This window comes from Eulemur rufifrons, chromosome 16 (genome assembly GCF_041146395.1).
Source record: "Eulemur rufifrons isolate Redbay chromosome 16, OSU_ERuf_1, whole genome shotgun sequence".
Taxonomy (NCBI): domain Eukaryota; kingdom Metazoa; phylum Chordata; class Mammalia; order Primates; family Lemuridae; genus Eulemur; species Eulemur rufifrons.
The window spans coordinates 56,247,501-56,272,718 of record NC_090998.1 but is presented as its reverse complement, the minus strand read 5'-3'; the positions used below and the strand labels follow the sequence as shown (position 1 = coordinate 56,272,718).

The 25,218-nt window shown below is 33.1% G+C and overlaps 1 protein-coding gene across 1 annotated transcript in view; it reads right to left on the bottom strand.

Moving 5' to 3' along the window:
• The window catches only part of TRHDE (thyrotropin releasing hormone degrading enzyme), a 367,060-nt gene that overhangs the window by 83,191 nt on the left and 258,651 nt on the right, over positions 1-25,218 (bottom strand). The window contains exons 8-10 of the mRNA XM_069490875.1: positions 7,583-7,648; positions 6,745-6,932; positions 1,418-1,506 (exon numbers count right to left, since the gene is read on the bottom strand). Of these exons, the coding sequence (XP_069346976.1) occupies positions 1,418-1,506; positions 6,745-6,932; positions 7,583-7,648 (343 nt within the window). The remainder of the gene's footprint in view (positions 1-1,417; positions 1,507-6,744; positions 6,933-7,582; positions 7,649-25,218) is intronic.

Genomic DNA, 25,218 nt, shown 5'->3' with positions numbered 1-25,218 from the left:
TAATCGTTAAATCATTACAATAACAACTCACTGCTTTCACTCATCATTTCATAACAACCTATGTAGATAAATTAAACAACTACATAGGGGAAAAGAAAAGTATAAGGAAAAATAATACAGTAAGTATGCATTCAGAATCATAATATAAACTCCAGGAAATGAAAAGAACAGATTACAATAAACAATTTAAAAGGAAAACACCAACAAATTTTAAGGTATGCATTTCAGTTCATCACTGTGTTACATATACAATGTATGTAAGTGAAAGCATATATTTTCATAGTATGTGATTATATGTTAAAAATACAATAAGATTAAAATTTAAATAAAAATATACCTGGAACTATAAGTGTTTTTACTTCTGGTAAGCAGATTAGATTTTGCTGTGAGAACTTTTTCTTGAATGTATATATGTATGTATTTTGAGAAGTTAATAGCAAGACTGAGGGGAAGAAACAATATTTGTTTATTTATTTATACCTTTATTTCACCTTATTTAAAATAAAAGATTTATAGCTGTTTAAAATATGTTTACCAAAAGAGTAAGATAACATCAATTAACAGGATGCAAGAAAGGAGTAAGAAAAAATTATGAACACACTTGATCATCTAAATCTCAATGAAATGTTACATAAAAGATGATAATTGCCCTTTTTCTCCAACTCAATGGAAAAAAGAAAAAAAGGGACCTGTTTCACATTGTAGCATGAAGGATATAGACTGGATTCAAGAAATAGCTTTCTGACAGTAAATTGAAATAGGTCACTATCTTATTTGAAGATATTTAGAGAAAGAATAGAATCTCACCTCTCTCTGCTCCTTGAGGTTTGACCCTACCTAGGAGGTGGTTTGATGACCTATCTAAGCCCCTCCCTTCTGGCCCTATAATTAGATAATTCCATGGAGACTATTTCCTCCTCATCTCTTAAAGAGACAGTCTATCAAAGAAAAAACAGAAGGAAAGTGGGATTAAAAATAACACCTGTGTTTCAGTATTTAGCATACTGTTCTATGGGGACTTATAATTATATTTTAGTTACATTTGGAGTTATAAAATTATACAGTTTAAAACAGCTAAGATTAGTACTACGAATACTAACTACAAATACATCAAAGAAACAAGTTCTTTAAAGTCATAAAATTATGCAGTTTAAAACATTTAGGATTAGTGCTACAAATAATAACTACAAATACATCAAATAAATAAATAAATTTAACAATCATATCGGCAGACTGAAATTAGAGTATTTAGAAACTATGTTATACTAGATCTAATTTTATAGAGGTGATTATCATCCCTCTATCTTCTCTTTCTAATTTGTCTTCATTCACATTTTATAACAGCTCAAACCAGAGGTTAAGTTGCTAAACTATTATCTGAAACCAGATAGTTCCTTGGGGACAATATATATTTTACCTGATTTGTTAGACACCCAAATAATTGCTTCTGAAGACACATGGCTTCTATTTCCTACCACAATAGTTAATGGAATCTGCCACAGGTAACTGCAAAATAAAAGAGAAACTTTAAGAATAAAAATAGCTATATTAAAACAAAAACAAACAAACAAAAAAAAAACATTTCTCATGTAACTTCTGTGTGATATTTATTACTCTTTTTAGGGAAAGTAAAAACATTTCCCAGTCATAAAAATAAGAAATAAGTCAGGAAGATGAATTCAATTTCAATGCCACCAAGAAGACTTAGCCTTCAAGAGTTTTAATTTCAATGCAAAAAGAGAACTGCCAACCAAACAATATATCTTGAACAACAACAACAACAAAAAAAAAACAGATTTACATTTTGCATTTGAAATAAAAAGTAACTAGTGTCTATAAATCTGAGCCACATCATATATTGATTAAAGTCTAAAAATAACTCCTTTCTCTTTTTTTTCCATATCAGATTAATATACATTTCCATGGCTTCATGCATTTACATTTGAATATTCTCTTTATTTATTGTCTAATGATTCTGCAGGTCACTATTAACATACTTGACAGAAACGTTAATATGGCATGCCTAAAGTTACTCAGCAAAAAGGAATGGAAGAGTAAAACTAATTAGATTACCCTGGAATCCAGATCAATACAAAAAACATTGTGGGGCACACATAACGCTCTGTTTTCTGAAATGGAATTTCCAAATTGATGTGTCAAGGCATCCACCAACATACAGGGCCAGTCATGAGTCTCAGCTATCAAAGAGAAGCATTTTCTTACATTTGCCATTTTATATGATAAAAATTGAGGTCTATACTTGTACATGAAGTAATATCAATTTCATCTCACATGAGTAGCCAGAAAGATGCTGAACGGTCTTACAATAAGCCCATTGACTATATTTTGTTTCCTTCTTTGAAATATAGTCAGATTATTTTGATCTATCATTGCACGATTAGCAACAGGGTAGCCAACAATTCTAGTAAGGGAAAAATATTTTTCATTTTAGAAATGTAAGAAGAGATGCTATGACAGCTCAGTAACTATGAGAGTGAATAAAGAATTGATAATTTTTCAGTAAACATGCTTGGGGTAATAAACATTATAATGAATATGTCTTTTGGGGGGTGGGAGAGGAAATTTGTCATGTGGAATTTGATTATTTAATCATTTCTTGTTTTGCATCACAATAAACAGAATTCAGAAATAGTAAAGAATTAAAATGGAAGATTGGAAAAAGTTTTATACCAACTGCTATCTTCAGCAATGAAAGTTAAAATAATGTGTCTAAATTTTAAAACTATCTGCTGTTTTTAATAAGAAAAAACATTTTTCAGAGCCAACTCTGTGGAGACACTATTCTATACTAACATTGACTTCACACGATCAGTCAGGAAATAAAATAATTTATAGTAGCCGAACCTGTATTGATTCTTCAGATAGTAGTTGGTGAACAACAACCCATATAAGCTCTTAACAAATACTGCCAAGCTTCCAACATAGGACTAAGAATATACATTAAATATTTAATGACAGATTTAGTGTGGAAGAGACACAGAACTGAAACATTTCTTTAATACTTGTTCTCTAAAAATGATGAATCTCTTTTCGTTAATTGGAATAATTAGTTAAGAGATAACAGTGCCTGGCTCTGGGCCTGATTCTCAAGTTAACCTATAAGCTCATTTTGTATACCTTGATCTTGGAAAAGTCTGGAAATAGGAGGCATTTTATAAGTTGCTGTTAAATTTGATTGAATGGGCTTGGATTAAAGTAAAATAAAAAGGGACCAAATCAATCTATAGGTAAGACAGAGATTAACTCTATAAATTTTACTTTTTAGTATACATCTTCCACAGTGATTGGGTCAACTAAATTGTGAAGCCAAGTAAGTATCAGTTAAAGAGCAAAGAATATGTAAAATTGAGGATGTTTTAAAATCCTCAAGGATAAAAGTGTCTGTTATGTAGTATGATCATAAAATGTTTGGGGAATATTGTTTGCCCTTACTATAAGCAAACATAATTTTGTCAGTATTTAAATTGTATTCTTCTAAATAACTAGAGATTATGATAAAATTGGTATGTTTCAATATTTAAGTCTTAGAAAAAAAGTCTCTAAAGTACAAGAAAAAGATTCACATAAATATCTGCATGCTTTGTATAGTCAACACCACATACATATAGAAAACTTCCTAAATGTCAGACATTGTATCACATAGCTGCTCAGATGTAAGTTAAATATAAGATTTTGAGATATAAACATTGGGGCATCTTGTAAAATTTGTAAAAACATAGACTTCTATATTTTTCCAAATAATGTTTATGTACTTTATTCTATGTGTGTTGGGGGGAGAGTATGTACACATACACAAAACAAAATCTATACATTATCACAAAGACAAGTTAAAAGTTACAGGTTACCAAACATATCTGAAATTTATATTCATTTGTGACCTGCTGTACTGTCAATGCTATATAAGTTATTTTTCATATTTTTCCAAACAACATGTATTTGATCTTTTCATAAATTTCATTTTAAAAATCAAAGAAAGCATGATAATTATGTTGTTTTGTGATTACAATTTAAAAGACTAGAAGACACGAAACATAGTTGAATGAAAAGCCCTGTGTGGTATGGCTGTAAAGAAATCTAAGACTGCAATAGGTTATGTTTAAAAAGAGACCAGCAAAAAGAATTCGTGAAATTAGATTGTGTTCCAGCTGTTTAAATTTAACTTGAATTTTAGTCATCTCATTGTAAGCATTAAAAAAAAAGTAAAAACAAAAAAAAATGCATTTTGAAGATCACCAAGATATTTCTTGTTTAATTTTTCCTGGGACTACCTTTCTTCATCAGTAATTTGCACTTTCATATTAATAATAAAGCAAAATTTATTCGAATGATTATATTGAGGTAGAAAAGAACAGGTGCATGTTAGCTTGATCGAGAAATCTTTAAAAATTACTATCAATGTTAATGAAGCATTAGCATAGACTTCGTGAAAAACTGTTCATAGATTCCTATCAGGTCAGTAAGAGAAGGAAAGTATGACTGTGGAGGTAAATACAATTCCCTGTAGCACAAAACTTTGAGAAGCTCCTCAGTGTGTAAGGAGACATTACTTAACATTGCAATGAGCATTAACTTTATCAAGAAAAAAGGGCTACACAAATTAGCAACTTTCCAAGTATCAAAATCCTGACATATTTTACACTCTGTTACAAATGAGCTAACTTTATGTGATTATTAGTTATGGAAAGATCTTTCTTTTCTATGCTGTAATGGAACTCTTATATGTACAAAAATTTAGTTACTAGATACATTAAAAATGTTCTAGGCATATTGTAATGATGTTCTAGTGTACCTCAGAAAAATAAAGACAAAGAATTGATTATCCTGGCTCAGAAAATATCCACAATTCACAGGATTTCTGGTCTTGATGGGCAGTAGGATTTACTCCATCAACTGTTTGCACTGTAATAAAGATCTAGGAAGGGTATACACAAAGGCCAGATAAAATTGGCATTGAAGCTTTGACCAAAATGTTATAGTGAACTAAATGATCAATAATATAAAATTAAGTAATAAATTTTCAACTGTAAGCTCTATTATTTTAAAATAAATAGAAAATCATTTTTGAGACTAATGGGATGTCCTGCATTATCTTAATGTTTTATATGTCACGTTCTCCCGGTTCAAAACAACTCCAGCAAAAGCAAAGCTCTCTAGATATTACATACACTTATATAGCCTGGGAGAAATTTTTCCTTTAAAGAGTCAGACTCGTGGCTGGTACATCTGATGTATTTTATAGGTTGACAGAGTATTTTTGTTCAAAAGTTGTTCTGTCATCTGTGTGTCCTTTATGTTTTTCTGCATCAGTGATGCTTGTGTCAGACCGATCCTTCTCAAAGGCCTGCCCCGAATCTCTCTAGCTTTGCCACAGTCAAGCAGTTTTTATGTAGTTCCTGGCAAGGCCAGGGTAGATGCCTAAGCATGTTTAGCCTGGGGCCAGACGGTGGACGATTAGAAGCAGCACTTGGCAGCTGTAGGGAATCCAGGCTGGGTAAAGAAGCACACTGACAGAGTCAGACCCTAGCAGTGGTGACAGCGTGGCGGGGTAACACCGTATTCCAGGAGTTCAAGCAGTTGGACTACAAAGGGCAGTGTTTTGAAGGCAATACAGACTGTACATTGAGAAGGAGATTTAAGACACCACCTTCCTAAATTGAATTCCAAATGTAGTCACCAGAAACATTCATGAATTCTCAATTACTTCTCTGTAGAGCCAGTCTTGGAGCTAGCCTACTTGGGAACAATTTCTATTCTTCTTAGAGATAATAAAGTTAACTTAATGTATGCTCCAGATCTCCTACATACTGGTGGACGATAAAATCAGACTCCTAATTTTTTCTAAGGTAATAGTAGACAGCTTGAGTAACCTAATCCAAACATCTCATTTTGTTTGTTAAGTTAAACCTGTTTCCCTCCCTGTCCCCCAACCCTTGTCCAACCTCTTACCAGGGCATCTTATATGAAGTGAAACTCACTAATTTAAGTTCTATTATCTTTCATTGGCTCAGCCTTTACCGAGACACTAGTCAGAAAACATTAAGTAGAAAAGAAAGAAATCCTACAATCTGAGTTATGAGTAATTAAATAAGAGTTTCAAAAGAAAGTTAAAAAAAACCAACAAATATACATTCTATGTATGCTGTCTGTTTAGTGGTTTTAAACACTAAAAGTAAGGGCAAGAGAACATATTTCCATACTAAGTGGCACTGATACTTAGATAATTTTAAGTTATTTATTTTAAGTTCCTTTGGCTCAGATGTTATTTTCCTTAGTTTTTTTTGTTTTAATTAGTTTTTCTGGATTATTAGTTTCTATTCTCATTTGTTTTATAAATCTTGTTTTATAAATCTCACAGTTTCCTCATTCCATTTAACACGCTGCAACACATCTTAACTTTCTTGGGTTTAGTTCAAAAAACATTCATGGGGAAAAGTGAAAAATCACATTTGATTTTTTTTTAAATCACCATGATAATTTAAAATTTTGTCTTTCTAAACAAATAACCTTGGTGTGGGGTCTCTGTAAGAATAAAAATATCCAGAAAAGGGGAGTAATAGAAGAATCAAAATGATAATAGCATGTGTCAATAAAGAAATGAAAGCTATACTTCACTTACAACATTTCAGAATTGCATTATTAATGCTATTTAAAATATTATAATAAAAATGCAAAGCGAAATGGAAGAATAAAAACAATTTTTTCATGTAAAAAAGAGAGCTGTACCTGTTATTTTGAAGTTCAAGTGCTTTAGTTTTAGCACTGATGTCGTAAATAAAATGTTGTTGGGTAATTATTATTCTATTTTCTGTGGTTGTATTTCCCAAGATGGTGATAACAGGATAACCCATCTGGAGTGTCCACTGATCCATTACTTCTTGTATATTTACATACTTTCCATTCCTCCTTAAAGCCTTTACAACCAAAATTGTATAAATTAGTTTTATAAACATCAATTATAAACATAATTAACATTAAGCCAATTTCATTTTCACCTTTACAATTAACATAAATATGAAAACATTTAATGTCAGTGAAGTCAATATAATGTGCTAGTAAAATTAATCTTTTTGCTTGAAGTTAAGCTTCATGAATATATATACATATTTATATAAAAATGAAAGTTGTATTAACGTTAAAGTTTTTACATAACAGAAAATAAATTATATTTTAATGCTAAAGAATTCTTGTGGCATCAGGCATCTTCAGTATGTTTAGTGTTACATTTAAATATTTTTAATTCATATATAGAAAAATATTTAAAACTTCACTATTTCTTTCTTTAACATGAATATCTTGCAAGATATCAAATTATATTTCAGAACTATTGTCATGTTTGAAATCAGGCAAGGTATCTTTTACTATGATTTGTAGTTTAAGTAATTTTAAACCCCATTATCTTTAAAATACATTACATTAAACATAAAACAAAAAAGCAATATGAGGAAATGGGAAATTCAAAAAGTAAAAACAAACTGTCAGCGTCAATAAAGTCATGAATGTCATATACTCAATTCAAATATTCAAGTAGAGGTTTTTGATACTTGAGCTTTTAATACTTTACCTCTGATAATGTATTCCAGAGATCATTTCTGGCTGCATTGCCATACTTGTGTATGGTTAAATAATCCTGCAAGAATTTAAAATTGTAATTACAATTCAAAGATTAAACTATTACCAGTAAACATGCTTATTTCTCAATTCAATTGACCATTTCCATTTGTTGGAATTGCATTAATATAAAGAGAAAGACGTGCAAAAAGATAAAAAGTCTCATATTGCAAAGAGCTTTAACTATAGCATACTTCATAATTAAGTCATCAAACAATATTAATCTCTTAAAAATGATTTTCATAGCCATAATCACTTCTTGCAGATTTCCACAAAGATCTTCCTCTAATTGAGCAAGTCAACATCAGTCAATTTGAAAGAAACTACCTTTGCAGTGAAATATTTAAGGGAAACTTTCCCATCAGGCTCTTGTGTTAAAGTGTTGAAATATTTTCTTTTACTGAAAAAAGAAAAAAAGCCACTAATATGTGCTGATGTTAAGAAGGATTGCTTTGTTGCTGAAGGAGTACTTTCTTCACAATCTGTTTTCAGTACCTTAGTCTCCTTGTAAAGGAGAGGCTGCCCATTCCAAAAATGATGCACACTTATTTCCATGAATTTGAAACACATTAATATTTAATAAGAAAAAGTAATTCCTAGGTTTATTTAATATTTTTGGGCTTAGAGCTTCCCATTTCTCATGTTCAAAAATCAGTGGCTAAATCTATACACTTTCTATCTAATTCACACCTTGTTCTCTTCTAAGAACCATGGTTTGTCTCATTGTCAATGTCATTTACTTATGGCTACTTTGCATCATTTTTTTTCCTTATTTCAAAGTGGAAAAATGAAAAGAAAATACTGTTTTATATTGTAAAACAAAGGGCCTCCTCCTTCACTTGAAATTCCGTCATCTCTACAACATGTAAGTAGTAGACAAAATCCTAATTTACATCAAAGTACTCAACTGAAAAAAAAATGCTAACTCCTTTCAGTACTTTATGTAGAGTGGGCTACTTTGGGGATAATTAAAGTTGGGAAAGTGAATTTTCTGAAATACAAATTGTAGCACCTGTGACAGATTCAGCTTTTGTTGGCAGCTCACAGCACAGCACAGCAAATGGCAACTCCCACTTAATCAGACGCCCAGCGATGCAATGTCCAACACTAACTTAGCAACCACAAATTCATCCTCGTCATCAGGTGTTATGAATAATTTAGTTGAAAAAAATACAATCCTGAATAAACATTCTGAATCCCAATATGGCTTTGAACATGCCATATGAGGCTTTTTCAACATAAAACCAGGGATCAGGATTTAAATCGTTTCAAAATTATCCTTTATGCTTTTTTAGCATTTAAATGAATAACTTTGAGAACAATTTGACTTACAAAATATAAATTTGCATTTTATTTTAGTGACATTATAATAAAAAGTATTAAAATTAGAACTATTTACTATCAGGTTCTGTTTATGGATAGTGCTGCTAGAATCATACAAAAGAGGAAACAAAGGAATCATATGAAGTCCAGTAGACAACTACAGTTTTCTTCCTATAGATCATAAAAGTCTATTCATAATATGAGTTGATCTTGTCTCAATATTAATCATCAGCCTGAATTCTTGTTTTCCTCCCCAGTTCAGAATAAGGTTCAAATTTCCACTTGGAGCAGGCTGAAATGGCAATTATCCAGGCTTCAGAAGGAACTCTCAACTTGCCTGCCTCAGTATTTAGGGAAGATGATGTATCTTCTTGCACTCCTGGCAGGGCCCAGTATTCACGTGTAATTAGAATTTTACATGTGTCAACCTTTTTTTTTTTAAAAAAAAAAAAAGTTTCCTTAGTTATTTTACCCTTTCTTTCACACAAATGTACTTGTATCCTGAATTAAGGAAATTTTGCTTTGTCACTGCAGAACTACCAAAAAACTTAAAAGATAGTGTGCTTTTCATAATCAACCATTCATTTATTCATTCATTCCACAAAATGTATGGCACACTTAGCATGTGCCAGACAACTTTTCTAGGTGCTTGGGAAACAGTGGTGAAGAACAGGTTACTAAGAATACCTACAAATACTGAGATGTGATTTGTGTAGGAAGATTTCTGTGACTGAAATTATAGAAGTCTTGGTACAATAACCACTTGGCAAGATGAAGTCACATTTGGTATGTGACTGATTATTTTAAGTTCCTTTCAAACTTATAAGTGAATGAATATAAAAGTGGTTGGAGATATGAATCTGAAATGGAAATCTAAGCTTACATTTATGTGTATAAAAGTCAATCAGTAGTAGATTTGACATCATGCTATAAAATAGAAGAATGCTTTAATATTAACTTAAAAAGAATTATGGGTTCTCTACACTAGGTATTTCAGAAATAGTAGAGTTCTTTAAATGAATAAAGCAAAAATTAACACTAGAATATTCTTAAGGGAAATAACGAATAATATAGACCAATTAACAATTAAAAGCATATTAAGCAAGAGTATATTCTAACACATCTACCTATGAAAAGAGGCATCATAGCATAGTGGTTTTAAATGCAATAACAGGAGTCTGACTGTTTTGGTTCAAATCCAAGGTCCAATATTTACTAGCTGTATGATCTTTAGTAAGTTGCTTAAACTCTTTGTGCCTGTCTTCACATCTATAAAATGGGGATGATAAAAGAACTATTGCATATGTTTTTTCTGAGAATTAAATGATTCAATATATGTACAATATTAAAGGAGTGAAGAGTGCCTAGCATGCCATAAATATTCAGTAGGCATTAGCTGTTATCTTTTTAATCATCTCTGGCGATAGGACTAACAGAAGGAAAAACAACATTGACAATATAATTAAAGAACTTAGAATCATGAAGGCGGTTGGAATGCACAGGAAATGATTCCTGGAAGAAATGCATCAAAATTGAGTCCTGAAAGTTGAGTACATGAAAACAATAATTTTGTCTTCTTTTTAGCACTATGTATGTTGTTTTACATTTTGTCTCATTGAATCTGCACAATAACATTATGAGGTAGATATTATCATCATCATTTAATAAATCAGAACACTAGACTTCAGAGACTTCTGACATCCAGACCCCATACCTGTGCATACAACTGCCTACCCAAATCCAATATCCAAGAGATGCTGCACAGATAACCAAGAGTCACATACAAAACTGAACCCATTCCCCTATATCAGCTCCTAGTGTTGGCCCTTCCCCAGTGATGACCTTTCCATCTACCTCAACCAAAGTGTCATCTTGATGCCTCTCTTGCCCTTTCCATCACATTCAAGTAATGATCAATGATCTAAATATTCCTCCACGATTTTCCTTTCCCCTTACCTGTTTGACAACCACTCTACAGCATCTTACCTGGAAGACTACAATTGCCCCTGCTTCCGCCCTGCCCCTTTCAAATCCAAACACCTTAATGTAACTTAAAAATGTCCCTCATGGTCTGGTCCTCTTTACCTCTCTAGTCCCACTTGTTAACTTGTTGCTCCCTGCCTCAATTTAGCTACTTTCAGCATTCTGAAGGTGCCTAATGCATATTTTCTCTTTTCTAGTTCTCTTCACATGCAATTATCTATATATTAAGGACTCAATTTTGATGCATTTCTTCCAGAAATCATTTCCTGCCCATTCCAACCCCCTTCATGATTCTAAGTGAAATACCTTTTTTGCACTTCCCTTCATTGCACTATATAAGAGCATTTATCCCACACTGTTATAATTTCCTGCTTGTTAGTTTGACTGCTCACATAGTCTATAAACCCATTAGAGTAAGGACCCTGCCACTTCTGTTTACCACTGTTTAGCATCTTTGTACCCAGCCTAGTGCACAGTAGGTGCTCAATATATGTGTTATGATTTGTCTTTCCCTGTGTAATATGTCTTTTTTGTTAATAACTCACAATGCAGTGGACAGATTTCTTATATCCATCAGGCTGCAAAGTATCATATTTAAATACTAATATAGGGCATAATTCATTATTTCAGTGTATATTTGTTAGGTATATAACTTGCATTGACGTGAAATTGCATATGATGTCATCAAAACTGGGAACTACTGCATATGAGAACATTTTTGTTTTATTTCCTTTGCTAACAAGTGACATGGTTCATAACGTTTCATGTATAACAGCCGATGGGGCTGATAAAGACAAGGGGAAAAGTAAAGAGAGTGAGCTGAGGAATTAAAGCATTATTATCTTTTAAGATTTACATGGAAATAATTATGGCATACTTGCTATTTTATTAATGAGTTCTTCAGCATGCCAGTACAGAGGATTAACCACACAGATGGTTTGTTCCTTGGGACATGGAGGGATGGTTCAGTAAAAACTTCTGGATTGGTTTATATGTGTTTAGCTACAAGTAATAAAAAAATCCACCCTAGCATGACTTTTAAAGTAGCAACATTTATTCTTTCTTATTATAAATAGGCAGGACAGAGCTGTAGGCACTCTACTCTGGAATTATTTTGGTCACACCTTTACCTATGGTATGATTTAGCTTCATTCTCAGGTTTGTGGCTAGATGGCAGCAGCAATCCTAAGCATCACATCCAGCCATGACATTGTACAGAGAAAAGAGACAGAATTTCTTCCTGAGAACCTCTTTTTAAGAATCAGGAAAACTTCTCCTCAAATCCTGTAGTGAACTCCTCATGTTTCTCATTTCTCAAATTTGCATCATGTGCTCTAGCCAAAACCTGTTACTGTGGCTTACGGAAGCATTGTTTGAGCTTTACCCAAGGGAGGACATAGCCCTCTGAAGTATATGGCTGTTCAGAAAAGGATGAGAACTTGAATGAAATCAGAATGCAGCTAATCACAAAGAAGGGATGATTAGCTATAGATAGATCACCGCCAGTGTTTTCTCCAATGAGACAGTATTTTCTCCAATGAGACACATCCTACTTCCCAGTGTCACTGAAGGTCAGTGACACTGGGAATTAGGATGCCCTCTTCTTGTAAGACTAGTCTGGAAAATGCTAGGTAAATACAAGCATTGATTTTTCTGCCTATGTGACAAGAACGCTGAAGCAAGGGTTTGAAATATTGTTGCTTTCTATCAAGAATAACTGTACCTAAAAAAATTTGTAGTGGGCATTTGTCATTTTTTGGCTTTCCAGCATTTAAACACCAGTTTTATATGGGGGCAATAACTCATTATGGAATCTGGGAGGAAGGCAAAAACTCTGCCTCCCACTACTGAAGTGGAAGGGACAAAATACTACATACTCCCTTTCCACTTTCCCTGGCAGCTAAAGTGTGGGCATGTGCTCTGGCCTCAGAAAATTGGATGCTTCATCCCAGGACTATGAATCTTGAAAGAGTAATGCAAAGAAAGTAAGAATAGCTGAAAGATTATTCCCTATGATGGGGACATTGAGGGTCTTGTGGTAGCCACACTAATGGCATCACCTGAATCAGCCACTCCTGCAACATGACCTTGGCTGTATTTTTTGATTTCTGAGTCTCCTTAGTTCTTACTCTCTGTTTTGTAACTCTGGTTCTTCAACCTTCCCAATGATTCTATGGTTACCCTACTTGCTTCAGATAAATTCCTTTCTGCTTAATTTAACCAGTTTGTTTCTGTTGCTTGCAACTCAAAACCCTGACTAATACAACACCAATGGGCTATATAAACAAAACAAAGATATCTTTCAATTACTTTGGTGATCCTCAGAAAGAAAAATAGACACTATCTCTCACAATTTATACAAAGTAAAAGCTAAAGAACACCAAGTTCTGTTAGTAAATCTATTAGGCTTTTATTGTGTTGTGAATGGAAAAGAGATATATACTTGAACTTTTTTAGAAAAGGCAGACGAGAAGGTTGGAGAAAAAGATGAAAACTGAAATGAAATGCAGAAAGTTCTATAAACAGAAATGCACATAGAGTAAAACAACAAAAAAAATTAGACAATGGAAAACTTATGTCTTAAACAGAGCTTCCAGAGCAGGGGCTTTTAAACTGGGAACCATAACATCTGAACTGATGTAATTTGTAAGCATGTGCATTATTAGAGTAAGATGATCTTAAAGGAATCCATGAACTACAACAAAAGCAGATTAAAAGTGCCAGAGCACAGCATTGTCACACAAGAGTTAGATAAAATCCATTTAAAGCCTGGCCCATGCATGTCAGAGGATGCTTTTACATTCCCCGGCCTTAAGAAACAGACACAAGGAGACTAAAATAGTGACATGACCAGCTAAAACAAAGAAAGGTAAACTACAGACCGAGATGTTCATTTGGGTTAATATCTGGAGACTGGTTAGAAATTATGAGATTAAGTAAAAATGAGCAACAAAACACTAAGAAAGCTTTATGCAAAAATAAAAAAGTAATATTTATCCTTTAATTCTATTAGATAAAACCAAAGATGAAAAAGTATAAATGATTATTGAAACTTCTCTTTATTATTAAAATATAGTATGTTTCCAAGAAGGAAACTCATATCCTGGGAACCATTACTAAACTTTTAGAGATATAACAGTTTTAAGCCACCATAGTAAAAAAAAAAAAAGTAAAAGAGGTAGCACATTTAGGAAACAAAACTGTAAAAGAAAAATAGTTGAAAAGTCAATTATCGTTGTTTGTATGCCATTCTGATTCTGAATTTTTTAAATGTGTGTTTACCCTAATTTACGTTTAGAAGTGGCTTACTTAGATATGGGAGTATTCAGTTATTTCTCCAGAAACAAAAAGGCATGTTATACGTTATAAATATCCATTACCAAACCTAATGAATGTAAATTTTGTAAAAATCAGTATACTTTTATAAGAGGTTGTTAAATATAGCAGAAAATCAGAAAATTTTAAATCAAAACAAACTGCCAGCACATGAAAATTTTTCTTGTTTGTGTTTAAATTATAGACAATGACATATTCTGACACAACTTTTGTTTTCAAAATAATAATTATAGTTCATGCTATCAATGCCCCAACATGCAGACACATCACCAGTGTTACATTATTGCCAATGTTGTACTTGTACTCCATTCCAGAACCTGATAGGGTCCTACACCTACCAGTGAAATAGTGTGAGTGTCATAGGCTATAGGGGTGTTCTGGGTACTAAAATATCCCCACCTCTCACTTTTGCTGCTAGCCTGAAATATTACTGAGACATAAAATGAATCTATTGGTAAAAATGAAGTTTGTGAATTGCTTTTTCTGAAAGTCCTGATAGAGGGCTTTGACCACTGCAAGCTCACAAAATAGATACATTATATCCTGGCTGGTAAAAATGCACTGCCTCCTGTAAATCATAAATGCCCACTGATTGTAGATACGTACACAGAATTCCCCTCTCCCACCTCTTTGCTCATTCAGCCCTGACACTGGGGACTAATTGTGAGGAGATGTAATTTGGTTGAGAAAGAAGTAGTGTAAGCATTCAGAAAAACTAGGTAAGAATGCAGGCTGATGCTTATCAGTCATGTGATCTTGGATAAGGTATCTATTCTCTCTAAATCTTAATTTCTTCAATTAAAAAGTATAGATAATAGAGTACTTATCTGATAAGAGTGTTCACAGAAAATAACATAAAATATCAAATAACATAAACTTTAAAATAGCAAAAGAAAAGAAAAAGATGGTCACAATATAATGGTGAAAGGAAAAATCCAACAAGAAGACTTAACAATTCTTAATATTTATGCACCCAACTCAGGAGCACCCAGATACATAAAGCAAACCCTGTTTGATCTAAATAGCATGATAAACAGTAGTGCCATAGTAGCTGGGGATTTCAACCCTGCACTGACTGAGCTGGACAGATCCTCCAAGCAGAAAATAAGCAAAGAAACAATGGACTTACAGCTCTAGAACAAATGGGTCTAACAGACATCTACAGAATATTACACCCAAATAAAGCCAAATATACATTCTTTTCATCAGCTCATGGATCTTTCTCTAAAATCAATCATATCCGAGGCCACAAATCAGATCTCAATAAATTTAAAAAAATAGAAATTATACCATGTATCTTCTCAGACCACAGTAGTATAAAATTAGAGATCAATTCCAACAGAAACACCACTTCACAAAGTCATGGAAATTAAACAATCTATTGCTAAATGATTATTGGGTCAAGAAGGGGATCCAGATGGAAATCAAAAGATTCTTTGAACTAAATGATAAAAGGGCCATAAGTTTGAACACAAGTTATCAAAATATGTGGGATACAGCAAAGCATTCCTGAGAGGAAAACTAATAGCATTAAGTGCTCACATCTAAAACATAGAAAGCTCACATATCAACAAACTAATAAACCATCTCAAGGAACTGAAAAAGCAAGAGCAAGTTAATTCTAAACCTAGCAGAAGAAAAAAAATAACTAAGATCAGAGTACAACTAAATGAAACTGAGAACAAAAGAATAGAAAATTAATAAAACCAAAAGTTTGTTTTTTGAAAAGATAAACAAAATTGACAACCCTCTTACTAGATTGACAAGAACTAGAAAGGAAAGGAAACTAATAAACTCAATTAGAAATGAAAAAGGTGAGGTCACTACAGACATGATGGAAATATAAAACATTATCTTTGAACACTATAAAAATCTATATGCCCAAAAACTACAAAATGTAGAGTAAATAGGCAAATACTTAGAAACACACAACCTCTGTAGGCTCAATCAGGAAGAAATAGAATTTCTGAACAGATCAATAGCAGGCAAAGAAATTGAAGCAGCAATTAAAAATCTTCCAACCCAAAAAAGTCCTGGACCAGATGGGTTCACACTTGAATTTTGCCAAACTTACAAAGAAGAACCCATACCTATACCACAGAAATTATTCCTCAACTTTGAGAAGGACGGTATCCTCCCCAACTCATTCTATGAAGCCAATATCACCTTGATACCAAAGCCAAGAAAAGACAAAACAAAAAAAAAAAAAAAAAGAAAGAAAACTACAGACCAATATCCCTCATGAATATAGATGCAAAAATCCTGAGCAAAATCTTAGCAAACCAAATCCAGCAGCACATCAAAAAAATAATTCATCATGACTAGGTGGGCTTTATCCCAGAGATGCAAAGTTGGTTCAACATGTGAAAATCTATAAATGCAATTCACCACATAAATAAAAGCAAGAAGACCATATTATTCTGTCAATAGATGCAGAAAAAACTTTTGACAAAATCCAACACAAGTTTATGATAAAAACTCTTAACAAAAGAGGTATAGATGGGGCATACCTTAAAATTATTAAAGCTATATATGATAAACCCACAGCCAGTATCATACTGAAAGACAAAATACTGAAAGCATTCCTGCTTGAAACTGAAATCAGACAAGGTTGCTCATTATCTCCACTTCTATTCAACATAGTGCTGGTAGTCCTTGTCAGAGCAGTCAGACAAGACAGGGGAATTAAGAGTGTCCAAATGGGGGCAGAAGAGGTCAAACTCTCACTCTTTGCTGACGGTATGATATTATATCTAGAAAATTCCAAGGATTCAAACAAGAGACCCCTGGAATTGATAAATGAACTCAGTAAAGTTTCTGGATACAAAATTAGTGCACACACATCAGTGGCATTCATATTTACCAATAACAGTCGGGCTGAAAATCAAATCAAAGATGGAATACTGTTCACAATACCATCAAAGAAAATTAAATATTTAGCAATATATTTGACGAAGGAGGTGAGAGACATATACAGGGAGAACTATGAAACACTGAGAAAAGAAATTGTAGAAGATGTAAACATATGGAAAATGCCACCATGTTCACAGATTGGCAGAATCAATATTGTTAAACGGTCCATACCACCTAAAGTGATCTACAGAATTAATGCAATCCCTATCCAAACACCATCATCGTTCTTTAAAGATCTAGAAAAAATAATTCTACCATTCATATGGAACCAGAGAAGACCTCGTATAGCCAAAGCAATCTCAAGCAAAAAGAACAAATTGGGAGGCATCAGTCTACCAAACTTCAAGCTTTACTACAAGGCTACAGTAACCAAAACAGCATGTTACTGACACAAGAACAGAGATATAAACATTTGGAACAGGACTGAGAGCCCAGATGTAAAATCATCTTCACATGGGCATATAATCTTCAACAAAACAAACAAAAACATACATTGGGGAAAAGAATCTCTATTCAATAAATAGTGTTGGGAAAACAGGATAACCACATATAGAAAATTGAAACTGGATTCCCTCCTCTCACCTCTCACAAAAAGCAACTCATAATGGATAACAGACTTAAAACTAAGGCATGAAACTATAAGAATTCTAGAAGAAAATGTTGGGAAAACTCTTATACACATCATCCTAGGCAAAGAATTTATGGAGAAAATCCCTAAAGCAATTACAGCAACAACAAAAATAAATAAATGGGACATTATCACATTAAAAAGCTTCCTCACAGCCAAGAAAACTATCATTAGAGTGAATAGACAACCTACAGAATGGGTGAAAATATTTGCTTTCTACATATCTGATAAAAGGCTGATAATAAGAATCTATACAGAACTTAAGAAAATTAACAAGAAAAAAATCAAACAACCCCATCAATAAATGGGCAAAGGACATGAACAGAAACTTTTCAAAAGAAGACAGAATAATGGCCAACAAACATATAAAAAAGTGCTCAACATATCTAATCATTAGGGAGATGCAAATCAAAACCACAATGAGATATTACCTAACTCCAGTAAGAATGGCCTTTATCAAAAAGTCCCAAAACAACAAATGCTGGTGTGGATGTGGAGAGATTGGAACACTCTTACACTGATGGTGGGACTGCGAATTAGTGCACTTCTGTGGAAAATAATTTGGAGACATCTCAAAGAGCTAAAAATAGAAATATCATTTGATCTTGCAATTCCTCTACTAGGCATCTACCCAAAGGAAAAAAAGACATTCTATAATAAAGACATCTGCACTTGAATGTTTATGGCAGTACAATTCACAGCTGCAAAGGTGTGGAAACAACCCAAGTGCCCATAAATACATGAGTGGATTAATAGAATATGGTATATGTATACCACGGAATACTACTCAACTACAAAAAACAATGGTGAACTAGCACCTCTTATATTATCCTAAATAGAGCTAGAGCCCATCCTTCGAAGTGAGGTATCACAAGAATGGAAAAATAAGCACCACATATACTCACCATCAAATTGGTACTAACTGATCAACACAAAGGTGCTCACATGGTAGTAATATCCACTGGGTGCCAGTCAGGTGGGAGGAAGGTGGTAGAGGTGGGTAAACTCACAACTAATGGATGCAGAGTGCACCGTATTGGGGAAAGGCACGCTTGTAGGCCTGGCTTGGGCAAGACAAAGGCATTATATGTAACCAAAATATTTGTATGCCCATAATATTCTGAAATAAATAAATACATATAAATAGATACATGTTACATCTGGTTTAAAACTTTTTAATAACTTCTTACTGTGCTCAGAATAATACACAACCTTCTTAGTACAGACTTTTTGGGCTCTGCAGGATTGGCTGCAACCCACCTCTCTCCTACCTCTGTTCTTACTAAAAATCTGCTCATCCACATCAGTTTCTCTCTTTTCCTTGAACATGCTCAGTTTGTCTGAGCCTTTTGCAAAAGGTCTTCCCTCTTCCTGGTATCTCCCTGCACTCCAACCTCTTTCTTACCCTTAAGGCTTCAGTATACGTTACTTCTTCTCAAGGATTCCCTGAACAATCAGTCTAAAGCTGCTCCAACTCACCCACCCATATGCTCTCTCACAGCATCCCTATATTTTGCTTCCTGTCATTTTTCACATTGAGTAAATATATATATATATATATGTTCCTATTTATTTTGTGTCTCCCTTATCCTATTATATGATTTATGAGAACAGGGGCCATATCTGCTGCGTATAGCATGTCCTGAATACTTGGTACTTATCATGGTGTCTGACACAGACTAGGTGCATAATAAGTATGTGTGGAATATATGAATGACCGAACATGTCTGATGGGGTGAGCAATGTGGACTGCAGATATAAAACAAGGCAAAGCTGGTTCAGGAAAAGAAATCATAATTTTGGTTTATTAGCACAAAGCATTAAGAACTGATATTTAACATTTATATGTGCTACTGTTCTTAAATGAAAAAAAAATCTGTGAACTAATCACAGAGAGAGACCTTGAACAGCAAAGAGAAGGTGAATATAGGAGACTGCAAAAGAAAATCAGATTCAGTATAACAAATGGATACCACCATTTCTTTGTGTGTCAAGCTAACCCGGAGCTCTTTCTCCCATAGACGGAAATACAGAAGTAAATCAAATTGGAATTTTGAATGCATTTGAACCTTTTGTAATCCAGTTTCCAAATATTAGGATAGGTCTTTGCAACACTACTCTCAAGCCACTAATTTATAACCTGTGGTTTTTCATAAAAATAATTTTGACATAAATAGCACAAGGGAAGAAAGAATTTATAGTAAATATGGTTCATTGTTTTTATAACTATACAAAGTTATGAAAAAGAGTGTAAGACCTCAATTTGTAATGAGTAAAACACATGGATAAATGTTATAAAAGAGTTAAATAAAAAGAATGAAATACAAGCAGAGAATATATGAAAAAATTTTAACCTCATTTATGATAAAATACATACACTAAAATAAAAATGGAATGTTTTATGTACTAAATTAGTAAGAAATTTATTTTGAAAATTTATAAGACCCAATGCTATTTACTTAGTATATTATAAAAAGAGAACTTTCAAACTTTACTTCCAAATTATATATCGGTTTAATAATTTGGAGGAAAAATTGGCAATATAGTTCTAAAATGTATATGAAGGGACAGTTGAAAATATAAGGGAAAAACTTTTCATTTAAAAATTACTAGAGTGTTATTTAACAAAAATCATAAAGCAACCTAGATTCTCACAAACATGGACAAAGCTAAATATATTATGGTATATCTATGTCATATTACTGTTATTAAAGTATTAATATATAATTGAATTGTCAAGCAATTATGAAAATATGAGTAATGAGAAAAAATATTTTCAACTTAGGAAGACTTTTTTTTTAATCGTCAAAACTTGTAACATTGCCAAATATGTAGTTGTAAGCTATTACATACACTTTCTAAAAAGAGAACATAAAATAAGAGGAAAAAATGAATTAAGAAAGGAAAAGAAAGAAAACTGCTGGTGCACGAGCTAAATAGGTTAGAGAAAAATGCCTCTAAGGCAAGTTTATTGTACTTCTAATCTAGGAATCTAACCAAAGGGTAATGTCTACAAAGAGTCAGAGATAGTTTTTTTACAAGTTTATCCAAGTATGTGCATATTTACAGATTGGTATGCATTTTCACACATACTAACATACAACTTTTATAGCCATTCATCAATTAAATGTGTCTAATAATTTTGCAGAGACATTTTAGATAAAGTAATCAAAAACATTATCTTATAGCATCAATCTGATTAGCTAAAATGTAATACATCTTGAGCCCTTAACTAACAGATAAAAGATAATCAATTAATATAAATTTTACTTTATAAATTTATAAGGCCTCCCATTTAGCTGGATAAATGCCTGCAGGATGACCAAATAGACATATGTCTCTAATAATGAAGACTTTTAAGTTAATGCTATATAGCTGCAGTGGTCAGCTAACAGCATTTAAATCAGAGGCAAAATAATAAGGATTAAATCAGTGGCTATACATAAAAAAATTGTAACTGATGAATAAATGTTATTTCTGTCTGATTCAGAAATAGGCATAGAGAACACTATTTAATTTTTAAAAGCACTTGTTTGTATTGAATATGGAATTCTTGATTCTCAAATCTATCAAATCTTTCCTTAAAATTAAATACATTTTTGCTATAACATGCTCATTAATTTTCCTTTGTAGTTAGGTCATTAATAAATTAAATGCTAATTAGGTTAAATCTAATGATCAGTAATGAGAACATTATTATCACATGGTATTGAATGATCACAACAAATTATTACCAAGTGTTAACCTTTCTACCTACAGTATATCTAAAACTGTATAGCATGTTAAGTGAAACTAGAAGACATTTGAGAAAAAGCTGTCTATGGTCATTCATTTTAGATTGAGTGTGTTTCAGCTACCATCTGGATAAAAACACATTATTATCTCTTCAGAAAGAAAATTAACTTTGACATACTGTCTCTGTTTCTCTATTATTTTCTGACTTTTTATTTATCTGTAAACCTACATGCAAGAGAGCAAACACTCTCTCTCTCTCACAAAGATAAGGCTGCAGTTTTCAAATAAAAATCCTGCATACACATGTTAACATATAACAACTCATTGGAACACAAGTTATTGAGTATGTTGTTGCTACTAATAATCCCTATGGCTTTGTGCCTGTCATTACCTTCAGGCTATCAGAATTTTATGAGCACAAACCAATAATAATGATATTTCCTTTTTGCTTTTTATCCACACCTCATTGCCTTACATTGATATGCATAAGCAATTTCCACCCTGATAATTGGAGCCAAACATCTTGTTGTAGGTAACCTTATGGAAAAGAGCAGTTAAATACTAATCAAGAGAAATCTTTCTCTATTCAACCATATTTTAGATGATGTAGAATTACCCTCACTGGTTGAGCAGGAGGGTGACTCACATTCTGATAGAGATTTCAAGGTTTGAGTATATATCAAGCTTAACAATGATCTTTCTTCATAATTTCAATTCCCTGGTGTTGACTCCTAACAACATGAAGAATGGTAATGTTAGGCTCAAATCATTAAAACAATATCATTTTGTTTGAAAAGAAAAAGCAATAGTACTGTGTACTAATTATTTTTTTAATAGCTACCAAACCAATCAATGTTATCTGAGGGTTTCATGATTGAGGCTTTATTTTTAATTTCCAGAAAAATCAGAAAAAGGGAAAAAATGTAATTAGGGAGATTAAAAGAAGTAAAAATGAAATAAGGAGGGTCCAAGTCATGTTAAAAAAACAAAAACAGAAACAAAAACCTATTTAAAAGAATCATTACCCGAATTACTTACTTTGAAAGTAAGCCTACATAACACTTACACAGAATCAGGATTTGAGCTATAGGCATTAACCTAAATTATGAAAACAAGGAAAAAGAAGTAGATCCCAATTTATTGGTCATATGCGTATTTTAACTATAAGGATTGCTACATATAGGTGAAAATATGCACTTAAACAATAAGAACCCTAGAAAATGAAAGATGCAATAATTGTCAAAAGATGCTGTGAGGTGGGCAGTTTTCATCAGAGGAGGTATTTAGAGGAAACATACATTTATAGGTGCAAAAAAGATTTCAAGGGGACATGTAGAGTCACCAAGAACCAGAGAAGGAAAAAAATAAGGAGGACAAAATTACAGCATACTTATGTTCAAGGTCCACATAGGAAAGGAAATTCAGCAATGTTGGCCATTGAAGTTTGTCCAAGTAGAAGAGAGAATAGAAGTGAGGTTACCCTTCTGTACACCCCAGTGCCCCACCAGTAAGGACTCTCCTTATGCTTATGGTATTAATATTTTAATGGGAAAACCACATTCAAATAATGTAAATATTAAATAGACCTTAAACCTGTGAGTGATCTTGCTAGCTTCTTCTTAAAGATTGACGGAGGAAGGAATTTGGAGATGTTTATATCACAGACAAAAATGAGATGCTCAAAGGAAGAATTATATAACATGCAAAAAGCGTAACTTGAGCTTATGTGTAAGAGAGAATTTTTGGTTACTGCTGACCTGCATTTCTCACTGACTCTGTTTAAGTCCCAGTAGGTAATGTACCATGCAGCTGTTTTCTTAGTTATCATTTCTCACTGGAATCATTGCTGGGAGAAAATCCTAGGCTGGGAAAACACATCAGCTTACTTTCCAGATGTCCTATGTAGATGGTCTTCAATCAAAAGCAATTTAGGCAAACTACTGCTTAGATTCTTCTCCCTGCACTTAACTTATCCCAGGAGGACTGGCCCACCTGGAGAGGTAGTAATACAGAGCCAACAGTCGTGATTACACAGCACAAAAGTCTGAAATTCTTAAGGCAATCAAAAGCAAAACAGTCACTCACAATAATAAGCTCTGTTTGGCTCGTCATTTTAAAATAATAATAACTTCAGAAATTAAAAAATTTTAGACATCTTACTGGTACTGATTCATCCTGACATAATTAAATCAATCCATTCAAAGAGAAAACTAGAGATTATAGACCATAGGCAACAGGAATGAAGTTATGAAGTGAGTGAAATGTAGTAATTATTAGTTTGATTTTCCTATTTTTCTCATCATGTATCCTTAGAAAATTATCGAAATCAGTGGAAAACTTTTTGTACAAGCTAGAAAACTATCACATGGTCTTAATACAAATATTAAGGAGGAGATAAATATTTTTAATATTTTAAAAACCTCCATATGGTGCTATGACAACCTATAAAAATGTAAATAATACTTAATAGAAAAAAGAAATTTATAGGTTACGTGCATCACTCTCTGTTAGCAGATCACCACCCTCCACTACCTTCTACACTCTTATGCATTATATGAGCTACAAGCCTGAAAGCGACATTTCCTAGAATCCATTACTAGTTAGGTTCAAGTTTAAGTCCTGCAAAACGAAAAGCACACATAAAAGATGGAAGGCACTAAAGAAGGAGGAGCCATTATTGCTCAGGTAGCAGAGACCAGGCATGTGGGCTTTAGCGGAAGGCAGAGACAAGGTACTGCCATTTGCTTCCAGGTATACTGTAAGCAGCTGAGAAGATGCATATTAATTCCTTGTGATATCCAAATTTCTTGATTTTTCCGAAGGCTGGCAGTGGCTTTCCTGACCTTTACTTCCATAGCCCACCCATCAGTTTTAGAAAATTCATATACCCAATGTTAATTCTCTTTCTGCTTGAAAAAGCTAGAGTAGTTTTGTTTTTGCTACTGAATTACATATCAGGAAGTTCCAGACCCTCAAAGATGGTTATCTATAATTGTTTGTTTGTCTCGATTAGATTTAAAGGAGGTAACATCATTGATAGTGGGTAATAGGACTGTGATAATTCATAGTTTTCAGGCCCAAAGTAATTGCTTAAATTATCTTCTATAGTTTCCCAAATTGAAGAATAGGCTTTGAGAAAACAAATAACTATTTCAGTAGAACATTATGGCAGAATAGAGAATTACAAAGTCTTTGAGAAGACTATTTCTGACTGAACTGGAGAGATTACAGAGAGAAAACAATAACCTTGGTGCTTTAAATTCTTAGCTGCAAGTATGGGCAGAGAACCAGAGATCTTCTATGACTGTACTAAAAGAGTCTTGTGGCTGGGCTTGGTGGCTCACACCTGTAATCCTATCACTTTGAGGCCAAGGTGGGAGGATTGCTTCAGCCCAGGAATTCAAGACCAGTCTGAACAACAACATAACAAGATCCCGTCTCTACAAAAAATACAAAAATTAGCCAGGAGTGGTGGTATTTGCCTGTAGTCCCAGCTATTCAGGAGGCTGGGGGCAGAAAGAGCTCTTGAGCCCAAAAATTTGAGGTTGCAGTGAGCTATGATGATGTCACTGCACTCCACCCCAGGCAACAGAGTGAGACCCTGTCTCACAAAAAAAAAAAAAAGAAAAAAATAGTCTTGTAACCTTATATCTCTTATAGCTTTAGAATCA